Source organism: Tursiops truncatus, chromosome 10, assembly GCF_011762595.2.
Source record: "Tursiops truncatus isolate mTurTru1 chromosome 10, mTurTru1.mat.Y, whole genome shotgun sequence".
In the NCBI taxonomy this organism is placed as follows: domain Eukaryota; kingdom Metazoa; phylum Chordata; class Mammalia; order Artiodactyla; family Delphinidae; genus Tursiops; species Tursiops truncatus.
In genome coordinates this window covers 29090458-29108696 of record NC_047043.1, presented here as the reverse complement: position 1 = coordinate 29108696, position 18239 = coordinate 29090458, and the positions used below count along the sequence as shown (strand labels likewise).

Here is an 18239-nt window from a genome sequence, read left to right as displayed (position 1 = left end):
AAAATCTACCAAAACATTTTAACCACATTCAATATACAATGTGATGTCATTGATGATTTTTTAATTTGTCACCTTCTCGCAAAATATACATACTGTGATAGATGTCGACATGACTTAGTAACACTGCAAAATCCACCTAGGCATTCATTACAATTTTTTTAAAACCAGGATTCAGTTTGCAACATTTAACCAGATTTTTAAAGCAGTGTATAAATATGCAATCCAACATAAGGACATCGCTGGAAAGAAAGCCAAGATAAATTTTGCAGAGTTTCTAGAGCTATAATTTATTGACTTACAGTAGACAGGAAGAAGTTTGAAAAAAGGTGATTACAAAACACTCAGGGTGAGGGCGGGATTACAGTATTTAAACTTAGTTTTGTACATAGCCAGAGTATTTAATGTCTTTTCTAATATAGATTCAACAAAGTTTCCTCTAATAGAGCAGTGATTAATTTCCTCTTTTGACATTCATTGAATACTTCTAGGAACTGTGGGAAAACAAAAAAAAAGGCACTTTACTTTGGAAGAGAGTTCTGTAGCATTTCAAAAGTGGTAAAACTTTATACCAACAAATTACTTTTGTCTCCTCGTGGTTTAACTCCTGGGCTAAGGTCCTTGGATCCAGAACCATTTCCCAGGCCCTGCGCTTCCTGAAGTTTGGATGCCAGATTTACTGAATAAAATTGATTCCAATAGAGAAAGAAAATTAAAACCAATTTCTTAATTAAAGATTGAGAAAGTATAAACTATTCTACAAAAAAGTTTCAGGCCCCCAAAACAGTGATCTCTTTTAGTGCCCCTTGGTTGGGTTTGATTATCCCTGTTATATTTGCTTCATAAAACTAGTGTTGTAGAAAAAAAAGCATGAGTTTTTGAGGGGCATATAACATTGATATCAAACCTGATAAAAATAGCATCAAAAAAAGAAAACTATAGATTTTCTAGAAATAGGCTCTTGTAAGAAACTGAAACTAATAATAGAATCGATCCTAATTTTACTTAAGAGGACAGAAAGCATTTTGAAAAGCAATTTTCAACTTCAATGGCAGGTGGCAAAGGGAGAAGACATTGCAAAATACATGCTGAACAAGAAAAATCGTTATCAACTAATCAACTTCAAAATAGACGACAGAGGATTTAGAGCAAACATGTCAGTGTTGTGAGGGGGGGATTCCATTCCTGGGACCTTTTAAAAGTTCTTACTTACAGTTAGGAAGATTAGCTGGTCTACATGTTATTTCTATATGCTCATTTGTGTTGACTGCATACAAAGTTTGACCACAGAGACATGCAGATAAAACCAAAACAACAATGAAACTATCGAAAAATGATGAGTGACTAGATATTTCCCCAGCAAAGTTTAAAATTTTATTTTCCTTCAGGTAAACTCTCCTGCTGATATTTACAGGAAAATACGTATCTGCAGATAAAGGAAACCATTCAATAATCTTCGTATCAGAATTTTCATGATTTCATCAGTGTTACAGAATCTACTCTCTTCTTACTACTAAGGTAATAGCACCCTCTAAAAGGAATTTAATGCAACAATTAGTTTAAATACACAGAGAGCACTTGAATAATAATGCTTTTAAATAGACCAGTTTCATCTTTCAGTCATTAGATTGGCATCTCAATAACGCAGATAAGTTCATCGCTACAAAGCAAGCCAATACGCGTGGTCACATGTTGTAAAATGTCTAATCCGGAGTTCAGACTTCTTGAGGAGTCTGCTATCTACCATCCCACTTCTCAGCTTTTTCATCTATAGTACATTTCCAGCGATTCCATTCTATCCCATTTAGAGGTTGTATTGGTGACATGAGAATTAAGTGCTAACACTGTTTACTGGTATCATCATTTAAAAATAATTCATTTGGGCTTCCCTGGTGGCGCTAGTGGTTGAGAGTCCGCTTGCCGATGCAGCGGACGCGGGTTCGTGCCCCGGTCCGGGAAGATCCCACACGCCGCGGAGCGGCTGGGCCCGTGAGCCATGGCCGCTTGAGCCTGCGCGTCCGGAGCCTGTGCTCCGCAGCGGGAGAGGCCACAACGGTGAGAGGCCCGCGTACCACAAAAAAAATAAAATAAAAAAAAAATAATTCATTCACCTGATTTTAGGAAGCACTTCAATTATATTTTTCACTATGCCACTTTTGTTCTTTACATCTAGTTTATCCTTTCTGGAATACATTTACCACTTTACCTACTTTTAGCGAGTTGGTGCATAAATATATACAAAATCACAGTATTTTCTGTGGGCCACGTGTCCATAAACTGGTTTCTATTTTCTTCAAGGAAAGCTATTCTTTCCAGGGCCTTCTCTTTCCTCTAAGAAACCATAGGTAACACTACCCTCTCCCTGACCAGCCTACTTAAGAGATCTAAGGCACATCTTTCCATGGAAGGGAATGGGAAGCTGAGATGAACAGGCAGGTGAAAAAACCTACCCAGGAGGTAAAGTCTATTTGTGAACCTGGATTCATCTTTGAGTCCACTGAGCATTTGGTGAGTGGATATTCAGATATTTCAGGAAACAAGGCTATAACCTCAGCTCCTCTTGTTTCAATTACCTGTTACCTCTAGGAGCTTCACTATTTTTTGCCACCAGGCACCCTTTAGCATTGTCCTGGGTACACTGCAAACAATGGCCCTGCCTAATTTTTTTCCCCAAGTTTCTGTCTAATTTTTTTTCCCCCAAGCTCCACACAGTTCTTTTCAAGGATTGTGTGGCCTACATTTTCCCTAATGTAGTTTGTGCTCTCTTGCAATTCCAGACCTTCACATGCTGAAATCTAAAAGATGCTTGTGCTCTGTCACTACAGATTACCAGAAAGAAAACACTGTTTTATCTCATCTGATTTTGTAATGCGATTAATAGTGATTTCGTTTTCAAGGAAACAAATAATTACAGAGCAAGAGAAAATATTGCTGAGATGGTGCCTGATGCCTTCTAGTCAGACCAGTGCTAGACTCGAGAGGAAAGAAATGTATATTCATGGTGTCTTATTATTTTTTTTTCAAGCCTACAGAGTAGAGGTCTCATGGTGTCTTACTATTAAAATCAGAGTAAAATGACTAATCAGGAAACAGCAATAATGAATTTCATGATGGAAACAACATACCTGGAATGAATCCGTCAGTATTTGGATCTCTTTTTGGGGGGAAAAAGTAAATGAAAACCCATGTCCATTGCAAAGAAATATGACAAGGAGTGCCCACAGATGCACCCTGCTGTTGGGAATGCATCTCTTCAAAATTCAGTGTTCAAAGGTCATCACATTTCATTTTCAACAGTTTTCACTTTCTTCATGCTCTCCCAATTTAAGAAGATAGATTTCTACAGTATTCAGGAATTATTAGAAATTTCGTTCCGTTTGAACAAGGAATAACAGGTATTCTGGGACATGGGTGCAAAAGTTGTCTTTTTCAACCGAGTTATCAGACGTAATTGTCAATAAAGTGCATTTCACATAAATGTACCCATTAGGAGACTAATTTAAAGTGCAATATGTAAGGTACTTCAAATAGTGCAAAGTTGTTAAATATATACATTGTATGTGCCAAGTCCAAATAAAGCAGGATCTTACCTACCAGAAGCCAGAGAGGACAATGGAAACATACTTCCCCATCTTTCATCCTTTGCAGGTATGTGTATTTTGGTCCATGTGCATGAGTGTGTGTGTGTGTGTGTGTAGGACTGCCTCTGCATATGTATGTAACTGCTTAATGGTCTGTGCAAATGTTTGAAGCTGGTTTCCTAGAATTTGAAACCTTTAAACACTGACATAACTATGCAATCTCCACATCAAAGGAGCATTAGGCTTGTAATAATGGTTGAGATATTTCAGCCTGAAAATCTGGTAAGGCAGGTATTTGACTGCGAATTAAATGTTTAATGAAAATTATTAAGAACACAATAACTATAATGCTACCGAGAGAGACCCCTATGAAATAAGCATATGGTTCCTCTTGTTCATTTTCTCTTGGTTTGACACTACCATGGAGGAGAGGAGGGCTCTGTGTATAAGGACTTGCTCTTGGAGTTGGTGAACTGAGCAGATCCTGGACGTTCCTGAGTGATCCGTTGTGTGGCACCGCAGTGATATTGAGGAGGTGGCAGAGCAGGGGGTACAGATCTGTTGAGTTCATGGCCTCTTTTGTGAAATTCTTTCGGAAGGCAGGACCGTGGGCCAAAAACATGGGATGCATTTCTGCTAATGCATTATCATAACCGTGGTTGCCTACTGTGAAGATAAAATGCATGAACAAGTTAGCCAACCATATGGTATTAAAATGGAAATAACTGTATCATCAAATTGTGAACTTAAATTTTATCTAATTTGACTTTTTTTTTTTCCTTTGCGGTACGCGGGCCTCTCACCATTGTGGCCTCTCCCATTTTGGAGCACAGGCTCCGGACGCGCAGGCCCAGCGGCCATGGCTCACGGGCCCAGCCGCTCCGCGGCATGCGGGATCCTCCTGGACCGGGGCACGAACCCGTGTCCCCTGCATCGGCAGGCGGACTCTCAACCACTGCGCAACCAGGGAAGCCCTTCTAATTTGACTTTTAAATAAAAGGATCTTTTACAAATCATCTCTGCTGTTGTCAACACCACAATTCACTTCAGGGAACGAAAAATCAAATGATCACAACTCTTTCTCTCCCGGCAACACTACCTTCAGCAGCACAGGAAGAAGGGGAAAGAGCAAAGCTGAGGCAAGTCAGGGGAACATGAAAGTGATATTTCTTTCGTGGCAGGTAAACTAATATTCAACACATACTTGTGAGGTACCCACTATGTTCCAGCTTGTTCTAAAGATAAAGGGATAAAGGTGCTCTTAGTCATGAAGCCAATAAATTCATAATTACCAATAAAAGGAGGAAAATAAGAAAGGAAAACAAAAGACACCACAAAAATGAAACTTCTAGCTACAGTTACAATCTGCTATCAAAAAAGTCAGGACTTGTGGGTAAAATCTTGACTTTGGTGGTTCAGATCAGGATCCAACTTAGCACTGTGTGCTTTCGTGTGGCTACAAAGTAAAAACTTGAGGAGTCTCCTGACCTACCAAGTCAGAAGATGATACAAAATTAAAGCATGAAAACTCCTGCATAATAAAAGCTGCCTTTTATTTTTATTATTTTTTTGAATTTTATTTTTTTTTTATACAGCGGGTTATTAGGTATCCATTTTATACATATTAGTGTATATATGTCAATCCCAATCTCCCAATTCATCCCCCCGCCCACCACCTTCCCCCCCTTGGTGTCCATACGTTTGTTCTCTACATCTGTGTCTCTATTTTTGCCAAAAGCTGCCTTTTAAGGGCATGTACGTCTAGCATAATATCAGGGTGCTACTGCTGATGAGACGGCAACCAAAGAAAACTGAAAGGCTTTATTTTTAAAGGTGGTGAGAAGGACTAGCAAATTAGCCCCTACTGGGCTTCCCTGGTGGCGCAGTGGTTGCGAGTCTGCCTGCCGATGCAGGGGACACGGGTTCGTGCCCCGGTCCGGGAAGATCCCACATGCTGCGGAGCGGCTGGGCCCGTGAGCCATGGCCGCTGAGCCTGCGCGTCCGGAGCCTGTGCTCCGCAATGGGAGAGGCCACAACAGTGAGAGGCCCGCGTACCGCAAAAAAAAAAAAAAAAAATTAGCCTGTACTGCTTGTGTTTGCTACCGGGAAATATGCAATGAAAACACAGCATTGCAAAAACGAAAATCCTAAATTAATTCCTCCGAGAATCATCTCCTCAAAGTAATTCCAAATCTGCCTGGCAAAACCCATCTAAAGAAGTCATTCTTAGTGCCATGATTCTTTTTTAATTTTTTTTTTTTTTAATTTTTTGTGGTACGCGGGCCTCTCTCTCACTGTTGTGGCCTCTCCCGTTGCGGAGCACAGGCTCCGGACGCGGAGGCTCAGGGGCCGTGGCTCACGGGCCCAGCCGCCAGCGGCATGCGGGATCCTCCCGGACCGGGGCACGAACCCGTGTCCCCTGCATCGGCAGGCGGACTCTCAACCACTGCGCCACCAGGGAAGCCCGCCATGATTCTTTTGAGTTTATTATTCAAGTGAAAATAACGCTGGATTTATGAATCACTAGGAATCATCTGACAGGACTGTGCTATTCTAGTTAATTAATCGATAGTAACCTTGGGAAATGTGCCATTGTATCATTTGTAATTGATTGGATGACTGCTGTGCTCGTGTCTATGAAAAGTTGGATCTAGACTCTAATCATGGAGGCAAAGATAAATCATATCACACTTCTTACTAGAAAATCAGATTTGAAGTGAACTCACTATGACTTAGAAAACTTTTCCCATGAAGAGGGACTTTGTTTCATAATGGTAGCCCCTACAATAAATGCTTGATCCAGTAGACAGTATTTAGATACTGTCTATTATTAATAATGGATGCCTAAGGGCAGAGGTTCTCAAACTTGAATCTCAAACTTGAGACCCCGGGGTAGGGGGATGGGTGCAGGTAAAAACACAGATTGCTGGGCTCTACCCTCACAGTTTCTAGTTCAGTAGATCTGGTTGGGCCCAAGAATCTGCATTTCTAACAAGTTCCCAGGTGATTTGGGTGCTGCTGGTCCAGGGAACACACTTTGAGAACCACTGCTTTTGGACATTAGGGCTGAATCCTCTTATAGAACTCAGGCTGAGGACTGTAGTAGCCAGTACTTAATTATTTGTTGAATAGACAATTATGCTGAACATGATGTAACAGAAATAGGAGCACTATTAAGATTTTCTGCTCAAAATAGGTGTGACTCATCTAGTATGTGTAGTTCACCAAACCAAAATTTCAAGAGAGCCACTTACATTTATGTTAATTGTAAATTGTCATTCAATCTCCTCAGAGATAGCAGTTCTTTTTTGAGCAACCCCTCCAACATAAGAGCTACCTGCACCATACATGAAAACCTGAACATATAAAGGTGGCAACTATTCTCCTGGCCAAGGAAACTACTTGTAAAAGCCTTCTTAAAACAGCTCTCCTGGCCTGATCAAATATTGTTTTACAGATTATTATCTCTATGTAAAACCTGTTTTCAGGACCAGAACCCACGGACCTGTACACATCTGCCAATGTGCCTTACATATGCCCTACAAATGCCATGGCCAGGCAACTGCTTTTCTCTTTATCAATAAACATGATGGGACCCAATTCTAGCTAAAGGGACATTTTGCTCATCTTTTATATGTATCAAGGACCAGTGCCTAAAAGAACATTTCTAGATAGTGTTGACACCATGTGCTTGCTTCAACATTCAAGTAACAGAATGGAAACAACTCCCAGTGAATTGATTGGTAGTGTGTGTTAATATCTCCATCAGCTGAGAAAGTGGAACGCATCCAAGAGAGAGAATTTCAGATGGGGGCTGGTTACGAAAGTGCTGAAGCTCAGAAGCAAACATGGGATGGCAAGGTTACCCAGTGAGTAGAACAGTGGGAACCTCCCATGGCCCCCATGCTGGAGGGACAGAAGGAAGAGGTAGTGTCCCCAGAACCCCAAAGCCAGGACTACCCAGTAGGCACTGAGGCCATAGAGCAGGAAGTCGTCCAGAGCTGGGATCACAGAGGACATGAAGTCACTGTTAGAGACACAGCCTGGGGCAGTGAGAGTGGGGGAAAAATACCCTGGCTTTCTCCCAAACTCCAGCCTTCCACACTCCTGCAAAGGTCCTCTATTGACCAAACTGAACCAGAAACCAGTTAGCAAAGGAGCCTGGGAAATTTAGTCTGTAGGGATCTGTCACTGCTGATAGAAAGCAGAGCAGGGTAAGGGCGGGGAGTTTGAGAGCAAATATGCAAATAACAGGCAAAATAAAAATCCTGTGGATGACTTTTCCATTTGACTAACTTGTTAAAAGCTACATGAGAAGGGGAAACTACATTTAAGGATAGCAGGGGGGGCTTCCCTGGTGGCGCAGTGGTTGAGAGTCCGCCTGCCGATGCAGGGGACACGGGTTCATGCCCAGGTCCGGGAAGATCCCACATGCCATGCCGCGGAGCGGCTGGGCCCGTGAGCCATGGCCGCTGAGCCTGCGCGTCCGGAGCCTGTGCTCCACAGGGGGAGAGGCAACAACAGTGAGAGGCCCGCGTACCGCAAAAAAAAAAAAAAAAAAAGGATAGCAGGGGGACCTCCATGGTGGTCCAGTGGTTAAGACTCTGCGCTTCCAGTGCAGGGGGCGCGGGTTCGATCCCTGGGTGGGGAGCTAAGATCCCACAAGCTGCATGGTGTGGCCAAAAATAAATTTTTAAAAAAAAGGATAGCAGGAAGCTCTTTATTTTGCATGCTTTAATTTTAAATAGGATTTACATTATATTCTAAATTTATTCAATGGAAATATCTCCAAAATTATACCACTAGATATTCATTAGGAAAATATATCTTGATATATTTTTATCCATGCCAATATGCACTTATTTTTAGAAATGTTTCCAAGGTGTAAAGCAAAGCTGGCCTATATTTGGTAGAGCCAGAAGCGCAAAAGAAACTAGAAAGCTAGCAACTGAAAAGAAAAACAGAGATTAAACTCTTTTGAAATCAGAGTATAAAACAGATGCAGAAAATGATTCAATTTATAAAATTCAGTTAGGTCTTCCTCCGGAACATAATGGTTATAATAAGCAGTACAGGGTACTGTGCTTTTCTTTGGTCTGAAGGCTTCAAGAGAAGTAAATGTTCCACTTTTAGGAGGTTACCTCATTTTAAAGCCCCAATAAATCTTTATTTAGCTATTAATGTGTGACACTAGCTAGTTATTCAATCGATAAACAGACTGTTGAATACGGCAGAAACAACTCCCACTTAGCCTCCACTTTAGCAGACAACGATGCAGAATGGGGAGAAATACTATAACATACTCACACAGAAAGTCATCTGACTTATTCCGTAAAATATACCACCCTTCGTCAGCCACTGCGAGAATTGGCTGAATTCGACTGTTGTGTTTGTAATGCCATCTGTCTGGAATCTCTTCTTTTTTGTAAACAGTCAGATTAGGATGAGCATGAGCTAGTGCTTCATAGACTTCATCAAATCTGCCTAAAAGAGAAGGATGAGGAGAGGCAGTCAGAACAAGACACTCACTGCTACAGCCAAAGAAACAACCATGGCAACACAGGTCAATCAAAGCAGACATCCTACTGATGTAGACAGCCAGCAAGTTCAAGGTAATGAAGGCTCACCAGACACTTTAGAACTCCCATCCCCTTTGAGGAAATCATCTTGTGGGGGAAACTGAGAAATAATCTTCTCTTAAAGTAAATTCACCTTAAGAGAAGACATTTTATAGAACCAGAAATCTCTAATCCCTAAAGATTAAATACACACACACACACACACACACACACACACACACACACAGGTACTAAGTGGTGGCACAAAGTAAAACGTCAAGGGCACTGCAACATCTAAACAAAACCAAAGAGCTAAGTTCTGGTAGTTCTGAGTACAGAAATAGAGAATCTCAAGACAAGAAAATTCGGTAAGTGGAGGGTGAGGGTTGGTCAAACGTTCTTTGAAACCCTGGAGGCGTTGCAGAAGTACTCCCTGTAACTTCAAACGCAGTACACCTAGGCAATATCTTTCTTCCTTTTCTTGTTTTTCAAATCCATTTGTTGGGGCTTCCTCCCTGCCAACAAGGGAACACCATACCAACTTGATCAGGGGAAGTGAAGGGTTAATGCAATTTTCTTAACCACAGAAGATTGCTATTTTGTATTGAATTGGTAGCAATGTTTGTGTGCCACTGCACGTGCCTATTTTAACATTCACTGTTTCCTATGATCCTCTTAATTCCCCTGCGAGGGATCTAACTCTCATTTGTGAGCTCTTCCGCTTTTCAAGATCTGTTTTCTCATTGGATACCTAGACTAACCCAGGAGGTGATAAAACAAACGTCAGGAGTTGCAAGTCTGAGTCTTGCTCTGCACTTACCTTTTGACCTGGGGATGTTAAACCTTTTGAGCTTGTTCACCTATCTTTAAAACAGAAATAACGAGAGACAGAGCTGGTATGAGGCTTCCAGGAGAGGTTTGTAAAAAGTTTGAGGTACTGTTACTACTTCCCCTGTTTACAGGTAAGAGAACTAAATCTCAGGACGACCGAAACTCTCTCCTTCCTATACCCCACTGCTTCCCTATTAAGCAGGTCCTAACTAAGGATCCACTGAAGGCTTTAGGGCTTCCATAAAATCACTGTTAACTGCAGGCACATTTTGTATATATCTTCCCATCTCAATTTCTCTGAGAATGGAGGCTGTAGCTTTCACCATATCCAATGACTCCAAAATGGTTAAATGCGACTACCATAAATACGTAGAGAGAGTATCAGTTTTAATATTCTAGGAAAAAGTGAAAAATCAGACTCTGAGAAAAGAGAGTTTGTCTTTTCAGAGACTAAGGATTAAATCCCAGAATATTACCATGACAAAGGCAAGCACACTTGAAAGACACAGAAACAAAAATCCCCCACTCAATCGCACTGGGCACACGCAGACCAGGCCCCAGACCCCCAGTCAGTTCAGACTTACCTTCTTTGGGCAAGATGGCTGCCACTGGCGACTTGTCAATCAGGGTATAGTGGTCTTTATCCAGATACTGGTCAAGCTCTATGATCCTTTCCTCAGAACACTGCGTCATTCCGTGATCACTTGTGATGATTAGGTTCAGAACGTTCCACAACTTTGCCTTTTTCAGCATTCGTATGAGATAGCCTAACCTCTGGTCAATATCTGAAATGACAGGCCCCATGAGTGGGCTGTCTGGTCCCAAAAGGTGGCCCATGTCATCAGGTTCTTCCCAATAGAGAAGACCAAGATTGATGGGCTCTTTCGATGTAAACCATTCAATAATTTTGGCAACTCTCTCTTCAAATGAAACGGACTCATTGTAAGGCATATAGTAAGTAGGAAAGCTCTTATGTATTTTGACATCTGTTCCGGGCCACATGGCTGCACCACTCGTGTGTCCCGCCCTCTGATTTGTGATCCATATCGGCGTCGCTTCTTCCCAAAACTCAGAATCATAAATGTTCATATTATCCAAGGAGAAAGATTTGTTCAGAACAGGATCAAACATGTCATTGGCCACAATGCCATGATTCTCGGCAAAGAGGCCAGTTATCAAAGTATAATGGTTAGGGTAGGTCTTTGTAATAAAAATATTAGTAACTTGCTTCACGTGGACACCATATTCTTTAACATGATGAAAATGGGGTGTTGGAACTCTGTATAAGTAATCCCAACGGAATCCATCAAATGAAACTAGTAGAACCTTTGGCTGGTCTGGTTGGAGAGAAAATGTAATTGAAAGTGTCAATGCAGCAAGTAGGAAGGACACCCAGAGAAGGTTTGAAGTCATTTTCAAAGTACTTGATCAGTTCAGTGTAAGACAATCTGTTTAAGAAACATATAGAAGTTAATGGCAATCATTTTCTTTTGTATACTTCACCCAAAATGGAGAGGGACGGTGCTGAGTAATCCCTGTTACATCGTAAATCACAGCCTGGAAGGATTATGCTGCAGAACTTCATCTTAAAACAAGAGACCTGGGGCTCCCTGTGTAAATACAGCTAAAAATTATATTTGCATTTTAGAAACTGTTTTAGTTTCCAAGAATTTATTGAAACACTCCTCAAAGAAATTATGTAAATAAGCTCCTCAAATATCATTTTAAAAGATGATATAATTTACATACAACTTTTCAGAAACATTTTCAGGTTGACTCAGACTTCTGACTCCTGGTCAGAAACATTTATATAGTCAAATACCTGTGGACATATTTATCATTATGGTTAGATGGGCTATAGGGACCTAGCAACAAGCAACTTTGCACTAGCAAATTTAAAAATAATACTTTTTAAAAGTACATGTGTACACCTCTCTTTTTCAAAGGCAAGGCCTTGTGTCTGGTCCATCATGGTAAGAGATGTGAGAGATGTCACGAGAGAAAGGAGAAAATAGATTAACTTGGTATCCTGAAGTGACAAAATTTGTGACATTCAAATATATTTGTGAAATGTAATTTGCATTCATGTATTGTCAATCAAAGCATAGCCTTCTTTAAACAAAACAATTAGATTATGAACTAAGTATAAACTGAAACATAATTCTAAAACTTGATGTTGACCTTCCTAATCTTAAAATTCATCAACATTTAGTCTTATCAGTGATGTGTGTAGAAAAGGCACTTCCCAGGATTAAATTATCTCTTGGGATCAAGGTTGTTGTTATTTGTCATTGGTAATCCGCCTGTATTTCTAAAAAGCTTTTATTCTATTCAAGAAAGCTAATAAGAGATAATATGAAAAAACAATACATAGGTAAATTTGGTCAGTTCCCATTGGGTTTGCAAATCCAGTAAGGATCTTTTGTTCTCTCCCTCTGCTGTCCATTCTTGCATGAAGGTATTTATAAGCCCACCGAAACCTGGATCTAACCGTATTTTGTGTCAAGAAATCTCTTGAGAGACTTCCCTGGTGGCGCAGTGGTTAAGAATCCGCCTGCCAATGCAGGGGACACAGGTTCGATCCCTGGTCCGGGAAGATCCCACATGCCACAGAGCAGCTAAGCCCGTGCGCCACAACTACTGAGCCTCTAGAGCCCGTGAGCCACAACTACTGAAGCCCGCATGCCTACAGCCCATGCTCCGCAACAAGAGAAGCCACTGCAATGAGAAGCCTGTGCACAGCAACAAAGAGTAGCCCCCACTCGCCGCAACTCCAGAAAGCCCGCGCGCAGCAACGAAGACTCAACGCGGCCCCCAAAATAAATAAATAAATAGATAGATAAATAAATAAATTGATATTAAAAAAAGCAATCGAATTCAGCTTTGGACATCTTCCTAATTTGAATATGCTGAAGACATACTTAAACCTCAAAATTAGACCCTGTCTTGCCTTGCTGTAAGTGCAGGTAAATAAAAACTGCTTGGTGTGCTTGCTTTGCTGTCAGGGGCAAGAATTCTGTTTTGTTTTTTAATTGATTTCAGCATACCTACAACTGAAATTGTTGCTTAAACTGAAATTGTTTTAGGTATTGGTCTCCAGACAATGGTTCAAAAATTAAATTTAAAAACTATTTCTCAAACAGCAATAAACTTTCGAAACCTGGAAGGAATGTGAATAATCAGTTCCCATAAGGAACTGCAAGTATACTTATTAACATTTCTGGCTAAGACTGGTGATCCTTTCCTCTCTCTCTCCTTCACCTTCCTAACACAAGGAAGGATACTATGAACCAAATGCAATTTAAGGCTAAAAAAGAATCAACTATATGAAACATCTGATTTTCCTCTATTTTAATAAATTAATTCAGCAACTGTGGTAAGCAGGAAAGAACTGCTTTCCTGGGACAAATGAAAATAAACAAAGGCTAAGTGTTGCCTCAAGCTTAGGAATGTTTGGTAAGACAACATCATCACATCGATGACATAAAGCAACAAACTGGGAAGTGGGGGTAGGGATGAAAGGAGATCTGATTTCTTCTCCACGCACAAAATGCTGCACTGCGCTGTGGAATCCCTAGTTCTGGGCCCAGATTTCACTGAGCTGCATTCCAGTTCCTCCTCCCCTCCAACCCTTCCCCCACAGCCAGCCTTGGAAATCTGGAGGGACGGGGCGTCAAGAAACGAGAGGAAGGACACTGAAGGAGGAGCAGGTGTGTGTAGAGCGAATATACATCAAGAGGAGGGTGATGCATCGCCCCATCTTCTTCACCGGGATTCCATCCTAGCTCCTGGAAGGATCTCGAGGTAGGGTACGTTTCCAATTCGCAAACCTCCCGCCCACCAAGGCTGGCAGATGCCCTAACGTGCTCTGGGTATGTGTGCAGTGGAAATGGGTGGGAGGGTAGTTTGGGGAGCCCGCAGGAGGCGGGTGGGTCCCCGGCAGGCCAGCCTCCCACACTCCCGGACTCTTACCCTCGCGGCGATCCGCTCAGTCCACATCTGCTTGGGGCAATGGGAGGGAGGGCCTGGAGGGGGCTCCCTCCCGCACACCGGGGGCAATAGCGGGGAGGCGGCGGCAGCAAGGGGCACCCCCCCCCCCCGAACCTGCAGTCCCTCACCTTTAAGCCACCTCAGCTCAGAGCACCTGACCAGCACCGCAGGCCCGACGCAGGCCCCGCCTCTTGGCTCCCATTGGCTACAGTGGGACGGTTCCTGCTGGGGTTGCGGAGCAAAAGCCGGGCTCCTGGGATCGCTGTCCCGCCTGTCAATCAGCGCGAGCGGGGCGGGCGCTGTGGGGTTCGGAGGGTGGATAGGGCGGGAGCCGGAGGAGCTCGGGGAGGCGTGGACCCGGCCGGGAGGCCCGAGGGCGGGGAGGCGAAGGCGCCGGGCGCTCGCTAAGGCCTTCTCTGCCGGGTCACGAAACCTTTATGCGCTGTGCCTGTTCTAGACGGGCAGTTGTGCCTGTAGTCAGTGATGCAGAGAGATCATAGTGCGCTATCCCATTTTTTTGTTTTGTTTTCTTACCACAAATGGGTGGCACCATACCCTGGACTTTACTCCGAGGAACACCTGAGCATCCCAGGATATCGATAGGACGATGCAAAATCTAATTTAAAAGGATTTAATTTAGTGAGCTCTGCAGCCCCAATGTTTATTGTCCAGGTTTTGGCAATGTCAGGTCTCTGAGGGATCTGCAATAGTGTGGCACCTAAGAATGCACATATTACACCAAGCCGGGTTCCCAATCGGGCTAATTTACACAGGGTGAGAGACTGAACAACATGGGTGCCTCCAGGGCCACACTCTGCTCCCAGCTTTGTTTCCAAATATGCAATAAAGCTAAGAACGTAAGGTCTGATGCCTCTTTCAGGAAGTCTTCTTTGGCCTTGTTTCTTCTGCTCCCTTACCACAGTGGATTAATTTTTCAGGTGTTTTTGTAATCAGTGGTATTTTTAGGTCAGAGGGAGTGCAGGCATGTGCACAGTTTGCCAGTTTGGTCCCAACTATATTTATCATAAATTGTAGCAGTGACCTTGAGCTCCTCTGAATTTGTCCATCTACAGAATTCCCAGGCCTAATTCTGACCACCATGCAATGGGCAATAATATCTGCTTGGTTGTCACAACTTAAGCTTCAACAACTTAAGTCGTTAAAATGGAGAGCAAAGCCAGTAGCTCTGGGTCCCCTCCAGGGCTCCCAACCCCTGTCTGGTATACGGGGACCATAAGATGAATGACAGGCCTGCTGATACTTAATTAAATGAGGCAAACATTTCGGTCCTTGTTTTTTCTCTTTCTCTCAACTTCTCATGGAGGGACAGTCCCTGCCCCAATGGCTTCCTTCCAAATGCATCATACCATCCCCAGGGGTGTCTGGGCACTCTTCCATGGCCTTTTATTTGTAGTGACTTGAGTTTATGGTTTTCCACGTGTGGGATGGGGATTAAGAGGGAAGCTGGTGTCTCTGTTTACCCAGACCCAGTGACAATGAAGTTGTACAGGTTGGTCCAAGTGCCCAGAGCCCTGTCCTTTGAAATTGCCTCAACTCGGAATGGGGTGGCCCAGGATTATGTCTTTGTCCCCCTAGAACAGGCCCCCCTGTGTTCTCCCAAAACAGTCAGAGAACAGCATATGCTGATTAGAGAGCAGAGCAGTGAAAACAGGCCTGTCTCGCTGGGCATTGTTGGACTCTGTTCAGATGACACTGCCTGACTCTGCAAACTTTTTGTGGAAGACACGATTGTATTCACGACCCACCCCTGTGAAACAGGCATGGTGCAGCTGTTAACCACAGTGCACAGCACGGAAAACGAGGCATGAGGGGGCCAGCGAGTGCCAGAGACACTGCCCAGATCCCCATATAATGACATCTAGTGTCAGCTGGCAGGCTTGTTATATAACTTATGTCTAATGGTAAAAACAATCTGGCTTACATAGTACAGCTACAGGAATGATTGTAAAAACATGGAATTCCTGCTTCCACATCTGTACCAGCCCTCTGTCCTCCCTGTTACCTTGATTTCTGTCCAAATGCAATCACTACTCAGCCAGTTATGGTCGCCTAAGCCACAACCTGTTAACTGTAGCTATTCCTTTGTTTTATATTATTGAATTAATATATGTAATCATTGAGCTAGTAATATTTTTCTGAATAATGGTGTAACAGAAGAATCAACTTCTTTCATGGGTTTTGGGCTGGAGATGGGGGTCCCTCTGCCTGCCTAATAGGGGTTGGAGAGCTGAATTATTTTCTTCCTCAGGAGCTGGAAGAGGTTTGTGGTAAAACTGGAATAGGATCTTTTTTTTTTTAATGAAATAGCCAAGACTGGCTCTGCCACAGATGTTTTGTTTTCAAAACTAGTCTGTACCATGTGGTAGGGAAAATGAGCAAATTATTTCACAGTTTTAAAAATCTTTAAGGTTGTAATATACTCCACCACAACAACTAAAATAAACAAAGTCTATCTCTTAATCCTTTATAGAACATTCTGCAAAATATGGGTCTCACATAGATTAGGAACCATCAGGATTCTCGTTCTGGACAGACCTTAATTCTTTTTTTTTTTTTTTTTTGATTGATGTATAGTTGACTGACAATGTTTCAGGTGTACAGCAAAGTGATTCAGTCATATATATATATATGTATATATAAATATTCCTTTTCAGATTCTTGTCCATTATAGGTTATTACAAGATATTGAATGTAGTTCCTTGTGCTATACAGTAGGTCCTTGTTGTTTATCTATTTTATATGTAATAATGTGTATCTGTTAATCCCAAATTCCTAATTTATCCCTTCCCCTCCCCCCCCCCCAGGACTGACCTTAATTCTTGATAAATAGTAGGTCTCCACTAATTTGGACTCATTAGCAGGAGTTCAACCCAATGAGTGAAAAGTTAAATTACAGATTATTCAAAGATTTAGTCCAAGTAATTTTATGCCTATTAGTAATTTAGGCCACTAATGATATATTTGTACTAATTAGAACTATATTTTCACACAAACAATTAGTATGTTTTATTCTCAGAAAGCTTTATGTCAGTCAAATATAACTGTGTAAACTTCTTTGCATTACTGGATTTTGCAAATTGTATTCATAGTATATTATTTTCCTCGGGCTACTGGAACAAAGCACACAAACTGGGTGGCTTAGGTCAACAGAAATTTATTCTCTTACAGCTTTGGAGGCTTGAAGTCTGAAATCAAGATGTTGGCAGGTCCACCCTCCCTCCAGAGGCTCTAAGGAAGAATGCGGCCTTGTCTCTTCCAGCTTCCATTGGTTCTGGCGTTCCTGGGCCTGTTGCATCTCCAATCACTGCCCCCACTGTCACATGGTGTTCTCCTCTGTATGTCTCTGTGTCTCCACATGGCCTTGTATGAGGACACAAGCCATTGGAATAAGGCCCTCTTTAATCTAGTAAGACTTCATCTAAATTTAACTCGTTACAGCTGCAAAGATCCTATTTGCAAATAAGGTCATATTCTGAGGTTCCAGGAGAATGTGAATTTGGAGGGTTGAACGCTATTCAACCCAGCTAGCAGAATGTTTAATTTTACGGCTCATCCTAGATCCAAAGTCCATGAATTATGATTAAAATAGCTCAAATCAAGGAAACTGACAACATCTATTGCAGAGCAACTGCAACTATGATATATTGCTGGTGGGAACGGTACAGCCATTCTGGAAAAGTTTCATATAAAGTTAAATGTGCACTTATATAACCGAGGAATCCTACTCCAAGAGAAATGAAGATATCCACTCAAAAAGTTATAAGCAAAGTTTAATAGCTTTATTCATTATTAAAAGCTAGAAACAACCCAAAGGTCCTCAACAGTGCATAGATACACAAAATTCTAGTATATCCTTAAATGGAAGACTATTCATCAATAAGAAGGAATGAAGTCCTGATACATGCAACAACCTGGATGAGTCTCAAAAGCATTTTGCTAAATGAAAGAATGCAGATACAGATGGCTATGTACTGTATGACTCCATTTACATGACCTTCTAGAGAAGGCAAAACAATAGGAACAGAAATTAGATTGGTGTTTTCCAAGGGCCGATCGTGAAGGGAGGGGATTGGCTACGAAGGGCCACAAGGGAACTTTCTGATGTGAGGGACTTTTGATTGTGATGGTGGTTACATGACTGTCTAAGTTTGTCGAAATCCAGAGAACCATATACCTGAAAATATTGAATTTTACTCTATGTAAAGTATACCTCAATAAACAAGAGCAACAAAAAATAAGCCCTGCTTTGTGGTCTTCCCCC

The 18239-nt window shown here is 42.1% G+C and overlaps 1 protein-coding gene across 3 annotated transcripts; it reads right to left on the bottom strand.

Annotated features, from left to right (window-relative positions):
- Positions 1 to 44: 44 nt before the first annotated feature.
- On the bottom strand, positions 45 to 14159 carry ENPP5 (ectonucleotide pyrophosphatase/phosphodiesterase family member 5). Of its 3 annotated transcripts, XR_012334433.1 has the most exons (5): positions 14086 to 14159; positions 10552 to 11415; positions 8886 to 9062; positions 3123 to 4244; positions 45 to 491 (listed from the first exon to the last, which is right to left on the bottom strand). XR_012334433.1 is itself a non-coding variant. In XM_019949948.3 (4 exons), the coding sequence occupies exons 2-4, from the start codon at positions 11378 to 11380 to the stop codon at positions 3817 to 3819; spliced, it is 1434 nt and encodes a 477-aa protein (XP_019805507.2). In that variant the 5' UTR covers positions 11381 to 11415; positions 14086 to 14159; the 3' UTR covers positions 45 to 3816. The 3 variants fall into 3 exon arrangements, 2 of the variants coding, with proteins under 2 accessions (XP_019805507.2, XP_019805506.2); XM_019949948.3 differs by having other exon boundaries at positions 45 to 4244; XM_019949947.3 differs by lacking the exon at positions 14086 to 14159 and adding an exon at positions 13940 to 14079 and having other exon boundaries at positions 45 to 4244.
- Between the last annotated feature and the right edge of the window lie 4080 nt (positions 14160 to 18239).